A 25,390-nucleotide genomic window follows, 5' to 3' on the forward strand; every position below is an offset into this window, starting at 1 on the left:
GTTTCAAAAAAAAAAAAAAAAAAAAAAAGAAAAAAGGAATAAACGAAAAGAGATAAAAGGAAGGAATAAAAAATCGACTTTTCGATGAGGGGAAAGCCTAGCACGCGTATTCATATGCTAAGACGACCCAGAGAATGGTCTCAGCATTTTCCCAAACAAACTTTTCACTCAATCGAGAATTTACGGCAGCCGGGGCTGAGCAATTCCGTATATTTGTATGTTTGTATACATCGAGGCTTCGGTCTCACTTCCGGTTCTTCCCTCGATTACCCGAGCGATTGGTCCAGGCCCAAGGACGCGGAATAATTTTCTCTGCAGTAAGAAATTTGGAGAAATCGTTTTATATTGTTCACGCATAGGTAGAGATAGATTCATTTTCTGAGTGATTGGATATATCCGTTATTTAAAATATAGAGGACAACGATCATTATTAAATAAATGAATCTGCAAGTATGAAAGAAGTTCTCGTTAGCTGTTGCATCACAACGATCAATTAGGGTGAATAAACACCATTCGTTTATTCGTTTTTATGTATTTATTCAATACAAACAAGTTTTATCTTTGCAGTAGTGAATTTACAGTATTCAATATCTGCAGAAAAGTTGAAAGAAATAACATCTCCGTAAAATCGAGCACTTCTTACAATTTGTTTTCTTTCTTTTTTTTTTGTTTTTCAAAGTTGCAGCCGCTAGACGGTCATATTTTAATTCACCATATACCCACACAGTTTTTCCCGCAAGCGTTCAACTCGTAGATTTTACAATGATTACGGGAAAATAAAAATGTCAAGAAAATCGATCACTTCCGGTCGTCAATCCTGTTACACTTATAGGTGCAAATATATATAATAACCATATCGCATGTGCATAGTTACTTTTGCTATTTAAATTTCGATAGTGCAAACTGATAGTTGTTGATGTTCTTTGCTCGATTTTCCAAAAATAATTTCTGCCAAAGTGGTGAAAAAATTCGCTTCACTACAACATATGTTTTTTAATAATAAGTGTAAAGAATTTCAGCGACTCTTGTTACCATTTTTATTATTGCAGTACGTTTATTTGAAGTATTAAACTTAATCCTGTAATAAAATCATCCCCTCGAAGTAATTTTTAAATTTCAATTTGCCATGGCGCGCGCAATATGATCACGAAGTCAAATCGTACTAGCCGAAGGTATACGAATTACGTTATATAATATATAGGTATAATGTGTATGTATACTTACACCTCCTACCAACCCCTTACAGGCGTGTTACATAGGCAGGTATACGCGGGACGTATTAGCCGTCCCTCGGAGGGTTAATAATTAGCGGCGTGTAATTAATCTCGTGTGTATGACGGGAGGCTTGTAACACCCGGGGTAACACAACATACCACTTCGCCGAAAACCCTTCGAAAAACAATTGACACGCATGAAATTGATTGATAATCACACCGTAATTATTACCTCTTGGATTCGCGTGTTACACTTTCGTCGTAGCGTCGCGAGTAAGAAGCTTTAATCAGGCTTACGGAGGTTAACGATTTTTCAAATTTTACGGGTTTGGAAGTAAGGGAAGATAGAAAATGAGCAAATCGGGTTTAGAGGTACGCGATTTCAGCTTTAATTTCGAAGAAAAAATTATTTCGTAACATGAAAACTGGGACTGCTATGGACACTGAAGTCAACGTGTGCACAAAACAACGACGAAAACGGTAAACATTTCTTCATCCAAACGGAGTATCCGATAAACGAAAACCAAAGATCACTTTAAAGGCTAAGGTACCCTCTGTACTCCTATGGAACCCTCCATGATCATGTGGAAATCGTGTATAATATAGATGGAATCGTGATTACCGTAATCAAAAACAACCCCATAACGACGAAAGCGAGGCTCGAAATTTCTACTCTTAAATTTTTTAATTTTTCGAGTTTCCGGTTCGGCGACTAATCGAAATAAAGATAATGGACTCGAATACAATGATACACGGAAAGTAGAAAAAAGGTGAAAAATCATTCTTGAGACTCAGGAGCTTCCTCAATTCATTCAGCATACGGTCTGGATTGTTTGTTAGGTAAATAACATGAGACTCGAAACTATACTTACGAAGGTAGAATCATTTTTTGTGTGGTCGTTTTACTTTGAGCGTGGACGTTTTGATCATTGACTAATATACGAATTTCATTTCAATTTCTTGATTTTCTGCAACGTAGATTATACGCTGTAAAAAATTGGCGGAGTTAAGATCGACCAAAAGTAGCGGGTTGGACTACTTTGGGACAATTTTTGTGCTCATTTCAGAAATTGATCGTCAGATTGACGACAGGTAGTATGATTGACGTCAAATATTGCAAGATTGATAAAAAGAAAATATTCTATAGAAGCCCACACCGCATTTTTTGACATTTATGTATCCAGTATATACCGCTAGAGAATCAACGACAAACCGGAAATTCGAGACAGACATAATTGGGTTGGCTAATATATTCGAAAGTAAAACTTCCGACTGTTCGAAATTCTAAATACTCCGACGATCTCTGAAAATATTTATAACCAACCCGTTTACTTTAAAATAAAAATATCGGTACAACGCGCCTGTCTTTGAGTAAAGAAACACTTTTCGGACGATTTTGAGATGTTTTGGATGAAAATTTCCAGTTCTTTACTTGTCAATTATTTAACGTGCAGTACGTCTCGAAAAAATGATAAAAAACGAAAATGAAGATTGTACGCCGTCGTGTGGAAAAAAGCTAACGGGTTGATGCCAATTTCAATACCTACAATTTTCCATCGACTGTAAGAAGTGAAATTTTTCTCAACCCATGGCAGGCGAGTCTCGACGAAAATCGAGGGCTGAAAGCCGGGTCTCTTCGTCCTTCGATAACACTTTAGTGGGCTATTTCCTGCGATAACTCCGGAATTAGGCACGGTGCATAGGTGGAGGCAGGCTAACAATGCCGGGCGATGACTCCGCCGACATTACGAATTAGACTCGGTTTCGCGTTTATGGGAGATTCCGGTCGGCCGCATTGGCGTCGCCTCTCCGTCCGTAGCAGATTTTCGATACCGCAGCGTCTAGAGGCGGCGGAACCGATTCCGCGCCCTTGCCGGGTGCCGAGGTATTAGCATTGGTTAGCTTTATGAGGCGCTCAGTTCCGTCCTTCCCTGGCTCTGCAGATCAATAAAATCTCGCTGTCTGGAAAAATAATAGCAAATAATCGACTGACTCTGCGTTGCACTTTCCGCACCGCGACGCTTCTTGAATTTTAGATATCTTCCGATGCGTACCATTTTTTTTTTTTTTCTCTGTTCCTTTTTGTCTCCTCCAGACATCCGGGGGCGAATTTTTTTCACCCGTTTTCACAAGTTTTTTTTTTTCTCAGTTTTAACGATTCGCAGAATCGAATCTCTCCGCTTCACGATATCATCGTTATGGATGTTCGGACTACGTGTAGTAACATCTACGGTTTACAAATCGATAAAAAAGATTTAGAAAATTAAATCCAAGTCCAAATAGTAAGTGTACAAAAAAGTTTAAAGTCCAGATAAGGATCAACCTGATTATTGTTAAAAACACTTGGACAAAAAATTTTGGCTCCTTTAAAATATCCATTTTGTAGAAAAATTTCTTGCTTGAACAATCAAACAATCATTTATCAATCTTTACATAATTATTTTCAACGTGTAGATCTGATTCCGGAATCGCAACAGAAATTATGGGATTGTTGTGCCAAATATTTTCTCAGACATCGCTTGAAAATTTTGTTTCCTGCGCACTATAAAATCAACTACGTTCTTTGAATGTACGATTACAATGTTTGGTCGGATCTATTTTAACCCTGAAATTTCGTTGCTAGGACAAAATTTCGGTCATTATGACAAAACTGTTTCCGACTGAACGTTGTAGAAATGATGAAACACGATTCTGCTATTTGATAAATTATGTAGCTCATCTATTCATAAAAGATTTTTGTACAAATTGTCTGAGATGGATTCAAATTTTCCAGTTCGATGATTAATAAAAAAGAGGAAGAAATTTACAATCACGATAATTTACAGATGATAAACTTGAGATTCGGAAATCGAGCACGTTATTGCTGTCCAAAATATAACTCACAATCAGATGATTTGCATTGTTTTTTGGTAAAGAAATAACAAACTTGTGTGATTTCTGTATCGCTGCTAATGCAACGAAGTGCTTACAGTTAAAATTTAATGTTTTGAAAAGTTTTTCTGTATCTTCGGGGACTTTCACCGAGACTTTCCTATTATTAGATTATCTTTAGCGAAAATATTTTCAAACGCTCTTGTTCCATCACCTTTTGTTTAAACAATTTTGTTTGTTTGACTATAAGTCGCATACATCCTTGAATTGTTCAGGTCTTTAGTTAATTAATAACATTGTACGATAATGCTAATCAATGGTTTAAAATTTTTAAATCCTTGGTGATCGGACTTGCATCCACTTCTATTTTGAAACGGATATTCCGACACAATAACTGTTTACTTTCGTTTCCACCGTTTCGACAATGGTTTGATCGGCAAATGATTTCGGATATTGCCCGAAAAAATACTTATCCATACATGTTACACGTGCAGTGATAAAAATATAACCGAATCTCTTACACGCGGACCGTGTTACAGGAAAGAAACGCTTCTCTGAGAGAGATAGAGAGAAGCTTCCGTTCCTGAAGGGGCGGCGGCATTAGCCAATATAATAAACTTCGTAAAAATTCATGGCTGGGTACATTACCTTCCCCTTACCGGGATTCCTCCACCCCCTCTTGAGGTGGTCGAGGTAGTCGTAGCTGCTCCGCGGTTGGTTGGCTGCCTGGTGCTTTTAAAAAGAACTGAGCGAGCCAATTTGTAGGCTGTCGGAAACTTTTAAAACACTAGTTGACAAGCCCCGAGCCCCATGGTGGCTGGTATACCGATCCAGTCTGCAACCCCTCGTCGTTCCCCGAAGAGAGACTCGATGGATTGTAAAATATAACGAACTTGCCTCTTTCCTCATTCCACCAACGGCGAAATCTCATTTCCAGACTTTAGGGGTGCCGGAGGGGGTGGAAAAAAAGGATTTTATTTCCCTTTTATTTTTCCTCCGTTCTTTCTTCTCACTCTTATATATTCCTACGGCCCTCGCGAATTCAAATCTCGCGTAGAAAGGTAAGGAGAGATGTTTACTTGTGAAAACAGAAAACTTTCGGATTAACGGAAATATACGGAGGTATACGTGTATACATCAGGGTGGTCCTTATTTGGGGGTTGGATTGATTTTCATTGGGACGTACCCGGATTTGTTCCAAATCATTAGAGAAATATCAACTGGAACACGTGCCTCTAAGCTCCGGAAGTTTTAAATATAAAATACACGTAGTTTTTATGACCAGTTATTTCGTTTTGGATGACTTTGGTATAAATTAAGGGACCGATTTGAAACTTGACGTAGTTGTTGCTTGTAATGATGAGAACAAACCCTGAAAATTTCATAATTTCATAACTGTTGTTCCCTTATATATAAGCCTAATGAAACTGACGCTATTAAGCTTACACATAAAAAGAAATATATTATAAAATGATGATGAGATTTGAAAATTTTTAGGGTTTGTTCCTGTCATTATGAGCTACAAATCTGCCAAGTTTCAGATCGGTCCCTTAATTTATATAAACAAAGTCATTCAAAACGAAATAACTGGTTATAAAAGCTAAATGTATGTTACATTTAAAACTTTCGGAGCTTAGAGGCACGTGTTCCAGTATATCATTGATAATATATTCTTGTCATTATTTCGTTTCATCTGAAACAACTCTCGATAACTGGCGAGTTTTGAAAATTGTCACAGAGACAAATTAAAATTCGAAGTGCGTCAATGACGGCCATGTTGGTTTGGATCAGGGTTTCAATTCGATAGTCAAATGTTTGTAGGTAAGTAAAAAATGGTGCATCGGATTACCCAAGTTTTTATGAAAGCCAAATCCAAATGTTTTTTAGAACTGAAAATCTTGACGTGAAGAAATATTTTACACAATTCGTTGTTTCGATATTGAAAAAGATATTTCCGTTTACAAAACATCAGAAACTATGTTTCAATGTTTTCTGCAGCTCGTGGGTATAGATATGTAGATTTTTGTACATACATTGCAGAAAATATATTATAGTTAAGTAGATGTAACATAATATTTAACGAAATGTACGGAAATTTACTTCAATAGACTTTCGTCACGTTGTTCACACGGCAATGAAAAAAATATTTAGTCATACATTATTTTACACCATACTACAGACCTCGTGATCTAAAGAAGCGGCATGATTTCTCACATCGTAAAGAATCAAGAAACATTTTTGTCCATTTTGTCGATTCTCGGCAGGAGTCTAATGCGTTTCAGGCAATAAATGAAACGAAAAGTACCATTTTCAATATTGAAAATCTTCTCAGCTATTATCGTAAAAATATCCATCGAACGTTCATCATTTATTCGGGGTCGCGAGAATACAGACGAAATAAATCGCCTAAATGCAGAAACGAGTCTGCGTGCATACCAATAATAATAATAATAATAACAACAATAATAATATAATGCCTTATATACCCGGGTCGAGTTTTGCGCGCGGCGCGGCTTCGCCAAATATGCTAGCGGATTTAAATATGGGGAGTTTAAAAGTGTTTTGACGTAACCGCACGACCATTTCTCATCTTTTCTATGCAGACCCGGTCTGCTGCTCTCCCGTTTGATACACACTATTAGCCCCATCTTCTCTGATTTATCGACAGCTTAGCTTTCACCGCATAGATGGGTTATACATATATTGAAAAAGCTTTGCCATCATAGTTTGTTATTCAAAAACTTTTGAATACATAATACATAGTGATAATAACGCAGAGCGATAGTCTAGTAGACGCACCATATCGGGGCTCTATGTATAGAATTGTAAAAGCATTTCTTCATTATTATTCCAAGTGTAAATTTCAAATTATCAATACGCATGAATTGTTCCAGCATTCTTCAATGAATTTGCCGATATCGGGTTTAGACGATCAATGATTCGAGTATGTTCCAGACGCTTATTCATAATTGTGAAAAAAATCGAAAACAAGAGTTTAATTAATTTCGTTAGTCATTGGTTTATTTTTTCTTATAAAATATTCTTATATTATAATATGCATATCAGAAGAGTTCTATTTATCGAAATATATTATATCGTAACGTGTCTCATGCACTGAGTTGACCATAGTTATTTATCTTCAATTAGTCTCAATCTTTCATTCAAGCATCTCTATTAGTACATATAATAATAAATAACAAAATTCGATATATTATCGTCAAGAATTTCACTTGCATATAACAATACGCAAGTCGTATCAAATTTCATAATATTTTGGCGGTGCTTCGGTTATCTTCGGAGATTGAAAAAAATTCGACGATTGAATTCGTCCCCGAGGCGATGCAGTCTTTGGTGGATTTATAATCACTTTGTGGGATGCGACGATAGAAGTTTTGATTCCTGAGTCTAAAAAGACCGCATCCGATGATTCAGCAGCTGTCCATGAATTTCGAGCGTTAAATACGACGAACCAAAAATACGCGCTCACAACTGGCGGCAAAGAAATTAAATGGTTGATATTACAAGATTGTATTTAGGACATAATTTGTATTTTGTGCTAGTTCGGAAGTAAAATTCGACGATCATAAGTACTCACTAAAGTAGAAACCTGCTATTAACGCGTTTTCAGAATGACAAATTTCAATGTCGCAGTCACATCGTAGTTGAAAAGTAGATATGACTATACCGCTTCCCTGATTAGCCAAGCTGATGATTTCAAAAGTTAACCAAGGCACGGCGTGATGCTTATTTCTCTGTCGAAATCACACGCATAGCCATATTATTTCAGATGTTAACAACTAATGTAAATTTTCACATATTCGTGAATGCGAATGCGGATACATTTTTAAATCTGGCGCCATTATTCCATGGCTAACAATTGACAATTGATTGACTGACACAATTATCGCCGTTTGCATCTTATTCCGGAAATTGCCAAGCTTGTCTGAACAAAGCCGATTGTTTGTTTTATTATTCAACGACAAATTTATAACAGATGTAAATTAATTTCGAGGTTGGACTGTGATTCAAAAGCGAGGAAAAACTTTTATAGTAAGAGTTTATTATCAAACTAATGTTTTTTGGGTTATTTAATATTATTTTCACAATTTTTAAAAAGAAACTATGAAGTATTGTGACAATCACATTCGAAAAATATTCCCATGATTTTTGCAAATGCGGATGCGAATGCGAATGTCAAGATATATGCGAATATTCGTTACGTCGTTTCATATCAGTTTTCAAAGGAACGAAAAAATGGTCGAGGTGAAAGAAAATCTGATTTAGAAGCAATTGATTTATTCATTAGAACTTTTGTGAGCATAAATTCCGTTCATTCAACAATCATTTACTGACAATGAAAATGTACACCGGTCAGATACCCTTGATCCCAGATTGTTAGTTGAACGATATTTTTCACACGATGTTTAATTTGTCTTTACTTACCAAAAGAGTGGCTGATATCAGGCCAGCACTGCAGAAAAAGTAAAGCGTGGAATAAGCCAGAAGGGAAGCGAAAATCCAAGTATCTAAACAAGTAAAGCATGCCTGCGGTGAAGATCGAAACGAATAATGACAACAGAATGTAATAATTAGTGTGAAATATTCTTACGGTCCAGTTTTTGTTCAATATTTGTCGAGCGCTTGGTCCAACTGAGTCCCATGAAAATTTTCATGTCATTAAACTCGATCGATCGTTGCTCGTCACTGAAAAATTCTTGAGCCAAAAACTGGATTCCAAAGATCGAGGCCGACTGTAATAATCTCACGAATAATCAGAATTGCATCACAAATTTACAAAATCATTGTAGAATAATCACCGTGTTTCTATGATATCGTTTTTTTCAATTTTTTTTTCTTCCCACGACACATTCAATGTAGGTCTATAAACAACGTATCTCACCAAATCGAGCAGCCCAATCAATCTCGCCAATAAAGTCACGCTGATGCAACACATCTTGTCGATTCTGTACAAGTTATGTCTGTTTTATCGTGAATTAACGGCTGATTATATTCAATTTCGCGACGAGTCTGTAAGGCTTTTTTTTTATTTTTTTTTTTTAAATTTCAGTCAACGTTACAAATATTATTCCAGATTTGTCAATCTTGTTCAGCGGTCTCGTGACGTGTGAAACAGCGTTGTGGAACTTGAGTGAACATTCGCCATACTTGAGAGATTGAAAAAAATGTAAACACTAGTTGAAATCACCGAACAATGACGGTTCATTAGTATAACGTTGAAGTGTACACACTGTTAGAGGTACAATTTACACTTTGATCTGTATCGTTTCTTGGTTTGTTTGTATTTTTAGTTACAGGAGAATTTTGACTATGCTTAGTTCGTGGAAATTTAGAAACGTATTTATACACCATAGGAAGAAGTATTCTGAAAGAATTAAGATATGTACAGTCATCAAGCTGCAGAGAAATGAAAAGAAATCACAGTGTCATGGGAAAATTTCGATGTACAAAACTCGCCAGGGAATGCAGAAGTCGCATAAAATTTGTTCACTTTAATTTAAGTTTGTTCAAATTAACATCCGCGGGAAATCAGTCGATATTTTGACAAGTGGACGCGATTATGCACCGCATATACCAGCAATTTTTAAACAATTTTCTGAACATTGTTTTGTGCTCAGATTTTCCGGTATTGAACATTCATAAAGTTGCGAGGAAATTTGTTCGGATATCAAATTATTTGTGAATGATGTCTTGCGCAATGATAAGTAAAAAATATAACAGAAAATTTATTCGATTCCAACTGTTACTTGATTATAATAAGGAATGGATTCGTTCTAAAATATAGGTTACTGAATGCTATGATTTATACAGTTTTTAATTCGCCGTTATTTAATTCATATTTAAGAATGAATCAGTCGTTTCCTTGTGAATCAAAAGTTATCGGACGAGATAAGACCGTTTAAAAAATTTCCAGTAATTTTGTTTGTGCCAATGATGGCAAACACTATTGAAAAAACTTCCCTACTTTGTGACGGGAAAGAATCTGAGTAAATTCGAATTATACAAGGTAAGATATTTATAATTCGAAAAAAAGCTTTATAATTAGAACCTTTAAACTGATCCACCTCTGGAGTTTGTTTAGTTTGTTTTAGTCTGAAAATATTCTAGAAATCTCAGATTACAGTACAGTAATTATAACGCCCAAATGGTATAAATGGCTTTAATGGGTAACATTTGTAAAAAAAAAAATGTCGTTCATTCATTGGAGATTAATGTGGTCATCAAAATGAGTCCAAAAACATTAGAATTGGATCAAAAATATTAGACTTTGATCATTTTGCAATGTTCTGATTATTAAACCTTTTCTCAAACTGTTGATAACTTAGCTTGTGTTTTTCGAACCTGTTACGAGTCGAATCGATTACACGGTAAATATGTGTTTCATTTATGTTCACATTAACAGAAATAATACGGTAGGATTTTTTCAAATTTTGCCTTCACATTTTGTAACTTTTTCTTCCCATCCATCCATATGATTGCGAAGTTGTCCGAGAATCATGTTTCTAGGCTTTGGAAAAATATTTGAAAAATATCCAAGAATTCGGGGTGTCAATTCAAATTAATAGGAATTTAATCGCCTGAAGATATGCGAGTGTGATGCGGAATTCAAAATCTAAGTTCAATTGTTTCGAACTGCGTAGCCGAGTTGGACAGCAATGTTGTTTCATTTATGTTTTCTATATCATCAACAGAAATAAAATGGTAGGATATTTTCAAATTTGTTTTTTCACATTTCTTAATTTTTTCTTCCCATTCATTCATATAATTGCGAAGTCGTCCGAGAGTCATGTTTCCTGACTTCGTAATAAAAGATGAAAATTATCCTAGAATTCAGGATGTCTTATTTCGGGATGTGTTAATCGCCTGAAGATATGCAAGTGTGATGCTCAATTCAAAATCAGAGTTCAATTGTTTCGAACTGCGTAGCTGAGTTGGACGGCAATGTTGTATCATTTATGTTCTCTATACCATTAGCAGAAATAATACGGTAGGAATTTTTCAAATTTTGCCTTCACATTTTGTAACTTTTTCTTCCCATCCATCCATATGATTGCGAAGTTGTCCGAGAATCATGTTTCTAGACTTTGGAAAAATATTTGAAAAACATCCTAGAATTCGGGATGCCAATTCATATTGACAAGAATTTAATCGCCTGAAGATATGCGAGTGTGATGCGGATTTCAAAATCTAAGTTCAATTGTTTCTTACTGCGCAGCTGAGTTGCGCAGGAGCCGAGCATCTGAGACACGAGTAAAACTAAAGCAAAATAACGTGCGTCGCGCACGTGGTTTAATTCAGTCAAGTTGAGACGATGGTAGAGTGACAGTATTCGGTGTTAAATAATAACCAGATCGCGAGGCAAATGACAGTTCAAGAAATGGACATATCCCTGAACATTTCGGCCTCCCCAGTCGCTGGTAAAACAAAAAAGGTAAGCGATCGAGATCCCAGGTTACGTTCAGGGTTAGGTTAGGTCACTGATGTTTCCACGTCCCGACATCATGTTCCCTCTTGAAATGCAGCGATGTAAAAGTGGTTCGATTTCCCCTTCATTCAGGTCGCGGGATATAAGAAGGAGTTTTTCAAACCGCAGTTCAAACGAGAAGTGAAAAAGATTGCACGTGACAAGGCGAGGGCCGAACCGACAGCTGCTGGTCCCAAACATAGAGTCAAGCAGAAATCACTCGCAGCTATTGTCAGCAGGAATTTGGGCCAAGGCGGAGGCGCCACAGCTTTTCCCAAAACAGAGACGCGTCTTGAGCCTGATAAACCGCAGTCTCAACCTAAACAGGCTACAGACTTAGGTTCGAAGAGCCAGGATCAGCTGATCGTAAGTAGCGAGGCGGACAAACCGATTGTTTCATTTGCCAAACCCGGGAAGCAAACTGGAATCAAAACAATTTTGGCCAAGAGGCGAGAGACGGGGGAAAGCAAGGAGAAAAAGTCGCTCGTTGATATATTTGGAGAGAAATCAAGTATCGCTGCAATTTCATTGCCCAGTAAAAGCGAAACTCCGGGCTTCAATGGCGCTAAAAGAAAGTTTAGCGACGCTCAGGCAATTGTCGACTCAAAAAGCCCGAGGAAAAAGGGCAAGTTCAATGACGCGAGGAATCTACAAGCTGGAAACACTGAAATAAAAAACGTTAGCTTCAAGAATGCTGTAGAAAATGCAAGTGCCAAAGCTATGCCAAGCAGAACTGGTGGCTCTGGAAAGATTTCATCCTTGTTTGGGAATAATCCTGAAATACCGAACCTCGGGCAGAGATTCGTCGAGCCTGTGAATGAAGCAGTTTTCAGCAGTAGTAAATTCACGGACTTCGATCTTCATCCGTTCACGGTTTGTAGTTTCCTTTAGAAATTGTCTCAACGATTAGGCCACACGCAATATTCTACTGAGCCGGCCAAGTTTTGACAGTTTTTTTCTTCTCGTCAGGTTTCTAACTTGGAACAGAACATGCAGATAACTAAATTAACTACCGTCCAGCAAAAAGCTATCCCTCATATATTGTCTGGGAAAGATGTTCTCGTTCGGTCTCAGACTGGTTCCGGCAAGACGCTGGCATACGCGCTGCCGATCGTTGAATCGCTTCACAAAGTGAGACCGAAACTTACGCGGGACAGCGGGCTGCGCGCCTTGGTTATTGTACCGACAAGGGAACTCGCTCTGCAGACATACGAGTGTTTTCTGAAGCTTATAAAAGTTAGTCGAAGATTCTATAGATGAGCGAATTTTAAAGGATTCATAGGATGCCAAAAATTTTTGTCGCTTTGTTTCTCGTTTCCAGCCATTTACTTGGATCGTACCCGGATATCTAGTGGGTGGTGAAAAACGCAAGGCGGAAAAAGCTAGGTTGAGAAAAGGATGTAATCTTCTTGTTGCCACACCTGGCAGGCTGCTGGATCACGTCAAACATACGGAAGCGCTAAGGCTTCACGATGTTCAATGTTTCGTTTTAGACGAGGCTGACAGGATGCTCGATATGGGATATGAAAAAGATATTTCCGGGTAAGTTTTGTTCTTCAATTTAGTAATTCTAAATCATACGTCCGGTAGTTGAAGTTTCGAACGTTATTGCAACGATTCATATTCAGAAAAAGTCATTATCTTGCAACTTTAGAATTACCTGAAATTCGTTAAACTAATTCAGATTTTGTAAATTTAACGTCTCCGGCTATTTCGAAGCTGCAATGTAGTGATGTCTATTTTCATGTTTCATTATATTAAATCTACAAACCCTAGCTTCATTAATATTGCAGAAACTAATTATGTTTTGACGTACTTTTTCTCTACTGAATTTGAAGGCTCAAATTTAAAAATGGTACTTTGTTGATTATTACAACTCACAATTTTCCAGCCTCTCGCGTAGCGATTTTAGTATGAGTTTTATAATAACAATGCGCTGTTGTCACGTATACTACAAAGCTAAAATTATTAACATTAACGTAATGAATCATCAGGGAAAAAATCGTTATTGTGCAATATTTGAGACTTTTAAGGAGTTGACTTTTCGAAATATGTATATGAGTATGTTTTGTTTATCCTGGTTTACTAAATTTCAGAGAATTCTAAATGTGCGAAGTAACGATTTTTCCTAAACATGCATCGTCACTCTAACGTTATTAACTTCATTCTTAATATATGCTCTTCTTTATGTCAATGAATGTAATTATCTGCTACTAGAAGTTTTGTCCATAAAGATTTTCCATCAACAATGAGTGTGAGAAATTAGAAACGTCGCATAGAATACAAGTAGTTTTGTAAATCATGTAGGTATTTCAGATGTGACGGTTATTATCCAGTTTTCTCTGAATAACAAACTGATTATTTCTGCCCTTGAACGAAGCTTGTGTGTTATAAAATTTTTCCAAATTTACATCTTTTCATTAAATGATTCGTTTGTAAACCTTGGATTGTTGGTATCTTTTTTTTTTAGTGTAGCCGTTTAGCAATTTTCAACGCATGTGAACTGTTGATGAGGCATTCGCCAGTAATCAAAGTTCTATATTCGAAAATAATCACGAAACTCAACAACTTGAATGTTTCCCGATTCCGAATTTCAAATGTGCAGATCGATTCAATTAAAAAGTTTGAATCACTTAAAGTTTCTGAAGTAGAAGGATATACTATACAAAAATTTTAAAATATATTATGGAACCACATGAATAATCAAAAATATACCACAAAGCAAAATTTAATAATAGAATCTTTGGTTTCAAAAATTTAACGAACAACTTAATTATATTTCTGTAATAATTGTAATCAAAATTATAATGATTGTTATGGTTATTTGATTGAAAATTTCAACACTTGAGTACAAGAATAATGTATCAAAGTCTTGTCTATTGCATATTCTGAGCTATTATGGTAGTTTATGTTTGATTATAAAAATTTTAAGGATTGACGTACCTAATTTTCGTTCACGTAATATCAACTAAAGTTATTTCATATTTTTCTTCATACTTATTCGTTGAAATCCCGATCATGGTATGTTTAAATTCAACCCCCCATTTATTTTGAGTTTATTCACTTTCCCGTTCATTTAAATTGTAGCATCGTTTCTGCTTTGGAGGAGCAGAAAGGTTTACCCAGATTTGGTGTAAAAAAGTTCGTAAAAATCGAGACCGACAATTCGGGTTACAATCCATTGGCGATGCTTCGACAAAACGGCAAGAAAACATTCACCGACGAGGATGTAGACTCGATGTTGACGGAAACGAGTAAAATCGGCGAGAAAGAGGATTCCAGCCTTCCGGTAGAACCGCCGTCGAATATCGTCAACGCTCAGAGAGCGAAACCGTCGGATAACGTCGCCGTCGATTCTGAAGTCGAGGAGAACGAGGCCGAAGATGAGGATGACAACGAGTTTACGATACAGCGAGAATATCACTCAGGGACGGACAGCGACCCGGAGAAGGAGGAACAAGAGTTTCCAATTAGAAACGAGAGGAACAAACGGAAGAAACCGCTGCCTTTGTCTCTTCGCGATAAAACCAGGATCATCGCCTCGCGGCACAAAATTCAAGCGGTCGTATCGGAGTCGGAATCGAACGATTCGAACGACAATTCAGACGGTGAAAAAAATACGAAGGAAATTTACGAGGTGGCGGATACGACTTTGAAAAATCAGAGCAAAAGACAGACCGTTCTACTTTCAGCCACTTTGACTCAGGCGGTTGAAAAATTGGCTGGACTCACGATGGACAATCCGGTCATCGTCGACGCGGCGAGAGAAAATTTAATCAAATCTGGCGGTAATGTGGCCGAAATAAATGAGGATCTAATCGTTCCGCAGAGCGTCAATCAAACCTACGTTGTAACTCCCCCCAAATTGAGGTTGGTCAGCCTGAGTGCCTACATAGCTGGCAAATGTCAGGTAAACTGTTTTTAAATCGTATATTACGTAACAAGGAGGCAAACTCGATCTTTTCGAGCCGAGTGTAAGTTTGCAATATGAGTCGTAGGCGAGCCGAAGATGAATATTGCAAATACGTGAGGTGAAAGGAACGTTGCTTCCTTGTTGCACACGATTCTTTATATAACAAGAGTATGTTAGATTTTTCTTTCACGAAGCATGAAATTGAGGTTAGGGTCGCGTAATGTCAGATTTGTTCGCGACAGCGCATGCGCGCAGTGCAGAAAGGAGCACTTTCAGCTCCTAGGACTTAAAAGTGGTCTTTTCAGTACTCCGCGCATGCGAGTTCGCAGACTCACTCGACAGTCATAGAAGCGGGTACTTTCTGTAGAGCAAACACGCATGGAAAACGTGTAAAATATGCTCGCGTTATATAAACGTCTTTCACGGTATTGATAAGCTTTGAAGTTATTGTTGATAATTTTTTGTTACATAGAAAATGATTTACTAAAACGGCGGTAGTATATTCTATCCTTCCTGTTTTCGTGGCTTATATCGGTGTATTCGGAGTAATGGTCAATTGTTTTTTTTTACAATAATCAACTTTGCCTCAAAATACCATTGATATTTCTATCGAAAAGGAAGGGGATCTCAGATTTTATGTAATGGAATATCAGTTTGCATCCAAAAAATAGGGTTATTTATGTTTTGTTATTGTTGATATTTCGAGGCGCTAGTGAAGAAATACTGCCATAAGAAATCCATTTATTTGCTTTTGACCCATTACTTTTTTATTGCTTTCTGGATCACGTCAATTCTTGCGGTCAATTTTACGCAGATTTTCTCTTCACTATGCAAAAAAAAATCCTGTTCTAAAATCTAAAAATACTTAAATAGTTCTAATAATATGACCGTAAATTATAACGAAAAAACGATACAATCAGAGCTTATTTTGATCAGTTTTAAGTCATCGTTGGTGATTTCTGGAGACTATTTCCGCGGAGTTCTGATCGGTTTTGAAAGCTGTATCCAGATCTCTGTACCGAAACTAAAACTTTTCGAAAAAAGAATTCTTTTATTTAAAGCGAGCCTTTGGTGAAATTTTGTACAAATATTGCTATTTTAATTTTTACACGATTAAAAAAACTCTGTTAAAAAAATCCATCCTGCAATATTTAGGTTACGGTATTATATGGATTGAAAATTAGTTTCAACTGCCTGCGTTGAAAATTTATGTGCAAGGAACCTTTTAAAGAATAATCTATCCACCGCTGAGAGTAATTCCCTGCGCATACACTTTCATCGCAGGAGGATAAAACTTTGTTGCAAGGACTATTTTCCATAATCTAAAAATTGGTAGAAGTATTTTTTTACACGACTTTTAGTAACAATTTTCATAATTTCACCAAAATCTTTCCTCAACTTGAGTCCAAAAAGGGTTTAAAAAAAATATATGTATATATATAGATTTTATAAAATATTTCAGGCCGCGGGACAGCACAAGATTTTAGTCTTCATGGCGACACAAGACATGGTCGATTATCACGCCGAAATCCTTACTTCGGTGCTTTGCAAGCAGTCCGACGAGGATGACGAAGACTCCGAGCCTTTGGTCGACGTTGAATTCTTCAAGCTCCACGGAAACATGACGCAGAAGGAACGCACCGAAGTTTTCAAAACGTTCAGGGCTGCCAAAAGCGGCGTTCTCCTCTGCACGGTGAGTGTTCGACCTTCAAAAACAGAAAAAGAAAACGAACATTCCTATTATTGTGTAGAAACTGAATCGAATCGAAAAAAAAGACATCAACTTTGGTATCGATATTCATCGCTTTTAACATATTCGGTGTAAAAACAAGTGCAGCAAGTTTACAAAAACTTTCAGTTTGACGTGCCAATTCTTCGACTTTTCCATTCAAATTCAAGCTAATACGCGTAACTCTGTTAATATTTTACACGAATCGGTTCAGATTTAGTGTAAAGTTTGCTTCTTTTCAATACTAAATTTTGCAGGAACGTCGGTTAAGGTGACAAGCAAAAATTTCGTTCACGTGCACTGACTTTTTTTTCTTTCTCTTTTTTTTTTTCATATACTATCCTGCCGAGTCAGCAATTGTTTATGTTTCTTGTTCAGATTCCATCACACGAGTACAGGTATATCTTTTTCTGCGTCGTTTGCGATGCAACTTCTTTTATTGTTATTTTCCCGTCGAAATTGGTCCGTTTTAAATTCCTGCATCGGCATACGCCTTTATTGCGTCAGTTTTTTTATTTCCCCAACATTTCGGCGAAAAGTTGTACACACGTACAACAATTATACAGCATAATGCAGAGGGTGATACCCGTGATACTTGCGACCAATTAATGGGACTAACAAGATCTCGGTAAACCGACTTTATAAAGGCTCGGATCATTACGCGATCAGTGGGTAGTCTCGTCGATTTAGTAGGCACGATACATATCGTGTCTATGTATCTCTTTTACGTATACTTATAACCAACACATGTGTGTATATATATATAGGTATAATGCTACTTGCCTGTATTATGTATATCTCAGAAATGGGCTTTCGAAGTTCGCGGGACAAAGACCGGGGCTATTATATCAACGGTGAATGCAATTTTCTAGTATAATCATTGCAATTAAAGTCGTCACAATGACTCGCGCTGTGGGGGTGCCTTCCGAAAAACGCTAGTTCATTAAAATGTACCCGTGCACACACTGTGTAACCTATACCTTACACCTTATACCTTATACCTTATACCTAGGCATGTCCCACCTGCGCCAACCCTCCTCCTCCCTCGACATCTTACCAGAAACATTCTCTACTATAGAGCATTTTTTACCATTTCGCTGGCCAACATCCAGACTTATTTTCCGTCATTCGTTTAATCGGTTCGTAGGCACGATCGCAAAAACCGGATTACAGTGATGTACGATACGGGTTTCTTTAATTCGAAAATACGTAATTTTTATGCGTGCAATCATTTTTTAATCACGATATAATGTTCGATTCCGGAAATACTTGGATTTTATCGATTCGATTTAAAGTTTGGCTAACATGATTTCAGAATATTTTCAAAGCTTTTACATTTTCTGTTGGAAAAGAGCGCGATTTTAGATGCTGAAAATGTTATTATTATACGCGTTTTGAATTCACGAAAAACGATTGTAACAGTTCGAAAGAAATTTTGGTAAAAAATTGAGAATTTTATCGATATGCGTCATGTGATTTTTTATATTTCTACTACTTTCGTCTGGTCGTGATTTATTCGGATTCGTTACCAAACTTTCTTCCGGGCAATTGCTTCGCCGGTAATCGATACTTTTTATTACTCTGATTTGTTTTCGTATAAAACTACGAACATCTCTTTACAAATATTAACGCAGAAAATACGGGAATTATAATCGATACAACGGCCATTATTAAGAAAGAGCTTAAATATTGATGCCTAATTTTGAAATACCTCAAAAACGGACAAAAATTCAGTAGAATCGCTCGATCTTGCTCTACGATATCTTTTTGAATAAAATGAGATGCCGTAGATCGAAATAGAACAAATATACTATATTTTAAATCGTGTTAGGGCAATTTAAAACTAAGCATTGATATCTAAGCTTTCGTTTCTATAGGATTACTAAAAATTGTTCATTCTTGGCCTCCTTAAACCACCAAACTTGGACAATGTCTAGATTCGTTCTACTACGAACAAATCGAACGTAAAAATGGACTAAAATTTCTATTCTCTCGGTAAGACTGATCAGATTAAAAATTTTATTGGACCTAAATTCAAATGAATGGTTGTAACCGTCTCGACCGCATGATTATTCAACTTGCGGGTATAATTGAAATTTAAATCCGTCCAGCGCGAATATGTAATCATTGTACGATATGCAAACTTATGAGCATAAGCGGACAATAATTACGTAATGATAATTAATAAGGAGGATAGTTGGGAAGACGGTTAATGCCTGGTTATCAATTAATAAAGCCGCGTGTGTACGAGGCGGATTGTATATGCCTATAAATTGTAATATATGTGTGTATATATATATATATATGGGAATAAAAAGAGAATGGTGCGTTTGAAACGTGAGATAATCGGGCAGTCGACACGATCGTAAATATAAAGAGGAACGCGTACGTCACTTCCGTGAGTGTAAATACAGGTCTGTACCTGTGTGCGTGTGTAAATTTTCTAAATGTCTGCACGCACCACGCACATTTAATCACAAATATTCGTGCGTAATGAAAAGTAAAAAATAAAATTAAAATATGAAATATAGCCGCCACTCCCCGGGCATATTCATGCCGTATATATACATACCTATAAGTATACCTGCAGGTATAAGAGAGCGATGCTGTAAATTAAACCGTGACTTATTCTTTCAAGAAGAAATTTAATATCTTCGCTTCATGCTGAGACCGTTGGGGGAAAAAATTAGGTCTCTGTACACACAAACGTTGAAAACACCCACACGGTTCTTTTTATTTATGTACACGGATATGAGTACGTTAGCACGTTAATATATGCCCAAGTATCGTTGCTTTACTGGTAATTATCGTTATTCTTTATCCCAATGTTACGTTAAGACTGGCGTAATGTTCTTTTTTTCACTCTAAATAAGAAGATTCTCACTTTTACAGTATAGTTAAAGAAAATTTTTAACCCATTCCAATTATTCTCATATATTATTCTTATTTGTTATCCAACGCGACGTTATTGTTCTTTGTAAATTAGTATAGTCGCGGTCAATTCTGCAGGCGAATGCAATTTTACACAATGACATTAATTATGTATGCACGTTTTTATGTTGGTTTTAAACTTGTTTTGTTGATATAGCGTCAAGATAAATTAACCAAGTATTTTATGTTATATTGGCATAAAATCATTTAAAAAGTCAGGATATTAATCCTGAGAAAACGATTTCTTTGAGTATCGAATCAAAATTTAGTAAGAATTTTTAATCTCAAAATGATTAACATGTGATGAATTGCAAACGATGTTTAACTATCGTATAAAAAATGTAAATTGCGATTTATTTTTTATTTGGAATATGTTTTACTTGTAATAACCGTAAAGTGAACTGTGCGGAATCAAACAAAGGTTCATATGAGAATTATTCCAATATGTTACTATACTCTTTACATACACACTTTTTGACACGTTCAAATAGCGTATGTACGAGTGGGGGTCAAAATTTGGCAGGATCAGTACTTGGAATTGGTGATATATGGAAATTTCAAGCATGCGAAAATGATATAACCAAATATTTCAAACATGAATTGTTCAAAATCGTCCGTTATTTTATTTTCGCATGTTTGCTTTCAGACATCCTAATCTGTGACACTTTCGAAAGTCAAAATTTCGAACAATTCATCTTTTTTTTTTAATTTTATCATCGCATATTTGGAATTTCGATATATCGGCCATTCCAAATGTTGATCGTTCCAAGTTTTGACCCCCACACGTATCCACTTGGACGAGTGTTTGTACACCTAGTCGCGGTAACTGCATCTTATCAAACCTTATTAGTCACTCATCTATTTTTTGTCCCCTTACGCAAGTTCGCCACGCTCTTGCCACCGGACAGGAATGCATGACAATTGTCAGCAGTGGCATGGCAGCAACCTTGGTATCTATTTCATACACAAGTAATGTGTGTGTCCCGTGAATTAATTCCAGAGTACCGCGGGGGGTCCGCGACAATTTACCCGTACAATGACATCGTCGATCGAAGGTTCGGTTCGGTTCCTCGACGAAATGTTTCGTGAAGAGATCATTGTACACTGCACATTCTCGATATCGTTTTTGTTTGATCTATAAAATGAGACTCACGCCACCCTCTCTCTCTTCTCTCCCCTTCTCTCTATTTTTCTCTCCAACACCGATCATCCTCCATTCTCATACGCGAGGAAGCCTTTTTATTCCGAATATCCCCACACGCATACCTCTTCGATCAGACTAGGCCTCGACGGGATGACACAGGTGTGTAATACCGGATTGTGATCGCTCACAAGCGTTCCAATCTGCCTTCTCTCCTTCCCGTATATGTCACAAATTCCACGTTCTTTCCATTGTACGTGCAACTATAACCAATCTGAACAAATCCCTGAAACTCGTACATATGGAGTGACAAACGATTTCGAACGGCTTCAAAGTGATTTCAAACTGATTTCAAGGAGTTTCAAACGATTCTTAAGTTGTTTCAAGCGATGTTTTTAATGCGCTTACAAACTCTTTCAAGGAGTTTCAAATGATTTCGAAGTGGTTTCAAGCGATTACAAACTAATCACAAATGGCCTCAAACTACTCCCAAGCAGTTTCAAATGATTCCGAAGCGGTTCCAAGCGATTTCAAAATGATTAAAAACGTTGTTAAGCTAATTCGATCGCACGTAGTATGATTAAAAACAGTTTCAAACTGAATTCAAAAAGACTCGATGGATGTAAAACTGGTTTCAAACTAATTTCAAGCGATTTCCAAGTGATTTCAAACTGTTTCAAGCGATTCTATGCAATTTTTGAGCGATTGTAATCGAAAGTGGCTTGTCATTTGAAGGAGTAAACAGACCTTTGCTGACAAGAGTACTTCACTGCCCGAAAAGTGTTCAAGTACTGTTCGCAGTCAAACGAATGAAAACTTCTGATACAAGTCAGTCACCGATGTCCGTGTCTAATGATCGAAAAGTTCGTCAACTTCTTCGAAATATTTCGGACGACGAAATCCTCGTTTTTTTCTTCAGTAACTCCATTGCTTTCGGAAGACAGTTTCATTTATTTATTGTTTCTGAGAAATTTGGGAAAGTGGACGGATTGGAACCGACTTTCTTGTGGCTGAAGAAGGGACAAAGCAACGAGAGTGCTCCCTGGAGTGTTCCCTGCAGTCTAAAGGACCAAGTGTCCGGTAAGACGATGTGGAGTCCGCTTAGTCGATGAAATAATTGACATTTGGTTCGATCAAATTGACACGGGCAGTTTCTGACGCGGAGTTGGGGGTAGGGAAAAAACTTTATGTAAGGTGAAAGAAGCGCGTATACAGTAGAAGCGGGAGGGAAAGGGGAGGGAACGGTGCAGTCTGGAGTGACGTATCCGTGACGTCCGTGTCATGGAGTAGAAGTAACTCGATCGCTATGAGAAGAGGCTATGAAGGCAGCCCCGTGGCGCGGGTCCCATTCAATGGATAACGTTCGATGCTGTTGCAGTCGTAACGGAGCCAACCGAGTGCAGTATGGCTCTTGAAGTCCGACCAACTCGGACGAAGAGACTCTCCATTTCATCAATCCGATTCGAATTTCATGCTACGCACCATTCGCCATGGGCGAATGCCCCTTGATCTCGATCGTTTCCGCTGGGACGAGGATGATCGGTCTTCCATCTGCAATCACGGGGATGATGTCGATGCCAGATCGTTTATCTTGGGGTGGGCGCAATTTGTGTATCATCCTGACACCGGGTCAAACACGCTTCCAATACAAATTTACTCCCGCCTCTCTAGTTTCTCTATGCTTTCTTTTTTACATGAAGGTACAAAGTTCCTCTACCATCCATAACCCCAAGGAGTTCAATGTCTTGTCTTGTCCATCGCGGATATTGATGTAAAGTGACATGGTATGTGTTTTTTGAAAAAATTCGCGATTTCAAAGGATATTGCGTACGGACAGCTTCTTCATAGTGTCCAGTGAGTGGTCCGGGAAATGTGTTTGAATTTTACTTTTCCTTCAAAAGTCCTGGAAATTATCCTCGAATTTTTCTCGCCTCCTGGAAATTTTCTATATTTAATGTCTTTGAATAATCTGAAAATGTCCTGGAAATGCTCTTGAATTTGTTACGGATTTTTCACTGGACACCATGTTTTTGATCTGATATCTGAACGGGACACCGTGTTAATTGTTCCATAAGGAAAAAAGGAATAACGCATCAACTCTTATGCTTTTCTCAAATATAAAAGTCTACTCGTAGAATGAATGAACGTTTGGCTGGTGTAGCCTTAGAAGAAATCTATTCAATGTACGTCATTTTCACAATGCAAAGAAGTATTAGGATGTAATTCTGAACAGTTTCAATTTGCTTAACACTAAATACTCTTGGTATTATTTCAAATATTTTGCATAGCACTACAAAAGTCAGAATATCAGTGAAATCCGCTCGAGTCAGACTCGGAAAAAGCATCTGTTAAATCTGAAAGGTTTTTTTGTTTTGGTGCATAATCGGTTTTTGAAATGAGCGAATAAAACGAATCTCTTCCTCGCCACCAACAAAGAATCGAGCAACATTCTTCGGAGTCAAATTTTTCATTTTCGCAAATAACGGAAACATCAGAAAGTTCCAAAACCGCTTTTCTCGGATCCTGATCCATTGTTCCCACTTGTTAAACCCTCGTTCCACCACGTTTTTGCACCGAACCGTAGGTCCAATAAATTCTCAATCATACAAATCTCTTACAAATTGAGTCGATACTCCGTCCTGCATGGCCTAAAGGATTAAGCACACGTGGGGAAAGGTGCAGAAGACAAGGCACGGTTCCGTCACACGCGTACATCCGATACACCGTGCGAAGAAGAACGCGTGTACCTAAAGCAGAAGACAAGTACGTGCATACACGTCGATGCGCAAGCTCGCTCATAAACGCGGCCGACCACGTCTACCTACATAGGATAGTTGCAGGACGCCGCCGCAGTACGCCGCGGCACGCCGCGCCGCGCCGCGACGCACGCCCGCTGCGAACTCCAGCGGCGAGCGTTTGAGCGCCGTCGGTCCGCGCCCGTGCTGCTTCGCCTTCTCTACTATGTTTGGATAGGTAATGATTTAGTACGACGCGCACTTGAATTTCAAGTTGATACGAGCAGGGTCAGACGCGGCGGGTGGCGGGTGGCCGCCGGTGGGTGCCTAACAGGAACAAAAAATGAGTAAATGAAAAAAAAAAAAAAAAGAAAAAAAATGGCGCCTTGCGGCACCGGGCAATCTGGAGAGGGAAATCGGGGTATGAAATTCTTTCACGAAATCGCCCTCTACACTTGTTTTTATATAATGTACGATTATTATGGTGATACAGACGTGAGGGAATCTTATACTTAATTTATAACTAGTTTCTTAACTTTCTAAAATTTTTAATTATTTGTTATTGTAAATCTTACGAAATTCATTATACATATACCAGCTACGTGGAATTTGGGATGTTCGATTCTCGAGTTCAGAAGCTATGTTATGATACCGATAGGTTACGTTGAATAGTTTTACATACCTACTGGGAGAAAATGGTGAAACTTTGTGCGCTGAGTTACCGACTGCGCATGGCAATATTTTCGTTCCAAGGCAGGGCAGCCAACTAACTTATTTGATATGGCGACTATCTCGCGTCAAGTGACGAATTGAAATTACGCTGGTGTGATGACTCGTAGCAGTAATCAGTTATCGATCAGGTAACAAAAAACGTTTAGAAAAGCCTTATCGAATCACTACAGCAACGATTTTAGATCTGCTTAACCGTAGAAAAATTGCAAGACCTGCGTAACGTCCATAAACCGCGTTTGATAACTGAAGCTTGAGATTGAGATGGCTAGCCTGCGTGAAAATCCAACAAAGCTTGCGCATGCGCAGTCAAACTTTAAATTTGCCAAGTTCCGCTGTTTACTCTCGGTTCAAGAAAATTGTTGAACAACATCTGAATACTTATTTCAAAAATTGTTCGAAAAATCTCTAAAGGTTTTATCGTCAATTTCCTAAAATAAGGTAAATCATAAGATGTTTCATTCGTCGCCAGATATCGAATCAAACCTTGTACATTTCAATTAAAATTTATAGAACTGCACTTAGAAGAATCGTAACGCGCATGGCGTAGATCAAATAATAGTCATTCATAACAATTCGTTGAAAGCAATTAGTCAATCCCGTACGGATCTGCGGTATAAAATTTAGCTTCTAGAAATTTCGAT

General features: G+C 37.5%; 2 protein-coding genes across 3 annotated transcripts in view; one reads left to right on the forward strand and one right to left on the reverse strand.

The window, feature by feature from the left end:
• Nucleotides 1–7,129: 7,129 nt before the first annotated feature.
• LOC124301977 (uncharacterized) lies at nt 7,130–9,223 on the reverse strand. The gene is made up of 5 exons (XM_046757648.1): nt 8,986–9,223; nt 8,695–8,836; nt 8,529–8,611; nt 7,681–7,837; nt 7,130–7,574 (listed from the first exon to the last, which is right to left on the reverse strand). Exons 1-5 carry the CDS (start codon nt 9,037–9,039, stop codon nt 7,342–7,344), a joined length of 669 nt encoding a protein of 222 aa, XP_046613604.1. The 5' UTR covers nt 9,040–9,223; the 3' UTR covers nt 7,130–7,341.
• Nucleotides 9,224–9,386: 163 nt separating this feature from the next.
• The window catches only part of LOC124302523 (probable ATP-dependent RNA helicase DDX31), a 31,719-nt gene continuing 15,715 nt past the window's right edge, over nt 9,387–25,390 (forward strand). The window contains exons 1-7 of one of the 2 annotated variants that reach the window (XM_046758780.1): nt 9,387–10,110; nt 11,320–11,535; nt 11,662–12,441; nt 12,538–12,804; nt 12,890–13,110; nt 14,656–15,478; nt 16,944–17,174. In XM_046758780.1, the coding sequence (XP_046614736.1) occupies nt 11,467–11,535; nt 11,662–12,441; nt 12,538–12,804; nt 12,890–13,110; nt 14,656–15,478; nt 16,944–17,174 (2,391 nt within the window). In that variant the 5' untranslated portion in view covers nt 9,387–10,110; nt 11,320–11,466. Of the gene's footprint in view, nt 10,111–10,747; nt 10,806–11,319; nt 11,536–11,661; nt 12,442–12,537; nt 12,805–12,889; nt 13,111–14,655; nt 15,479–16,943; nt 17,175–25,390 lie in introns of those variants that run through there. The other variant, XM_046758781.1, reaches the window with a different exon arrangement.

This window comes from Neodiprion virginianus, chromosome 4 (genome assembly GCF_021901495.1).
Source record: "Neodiprion virginianus isolate iyNeoVirg1 chromosome 4, iyNeoVirg1.1, whole genome shotgun sequence".
Taxonomy (NCBI): domain Eukaryota; kingdom Metazoa; phylum Arthropoda; class Insecta; order Hymenoptera; family Diprionidae; genus Neodiprion; species Neodiprion virginianus.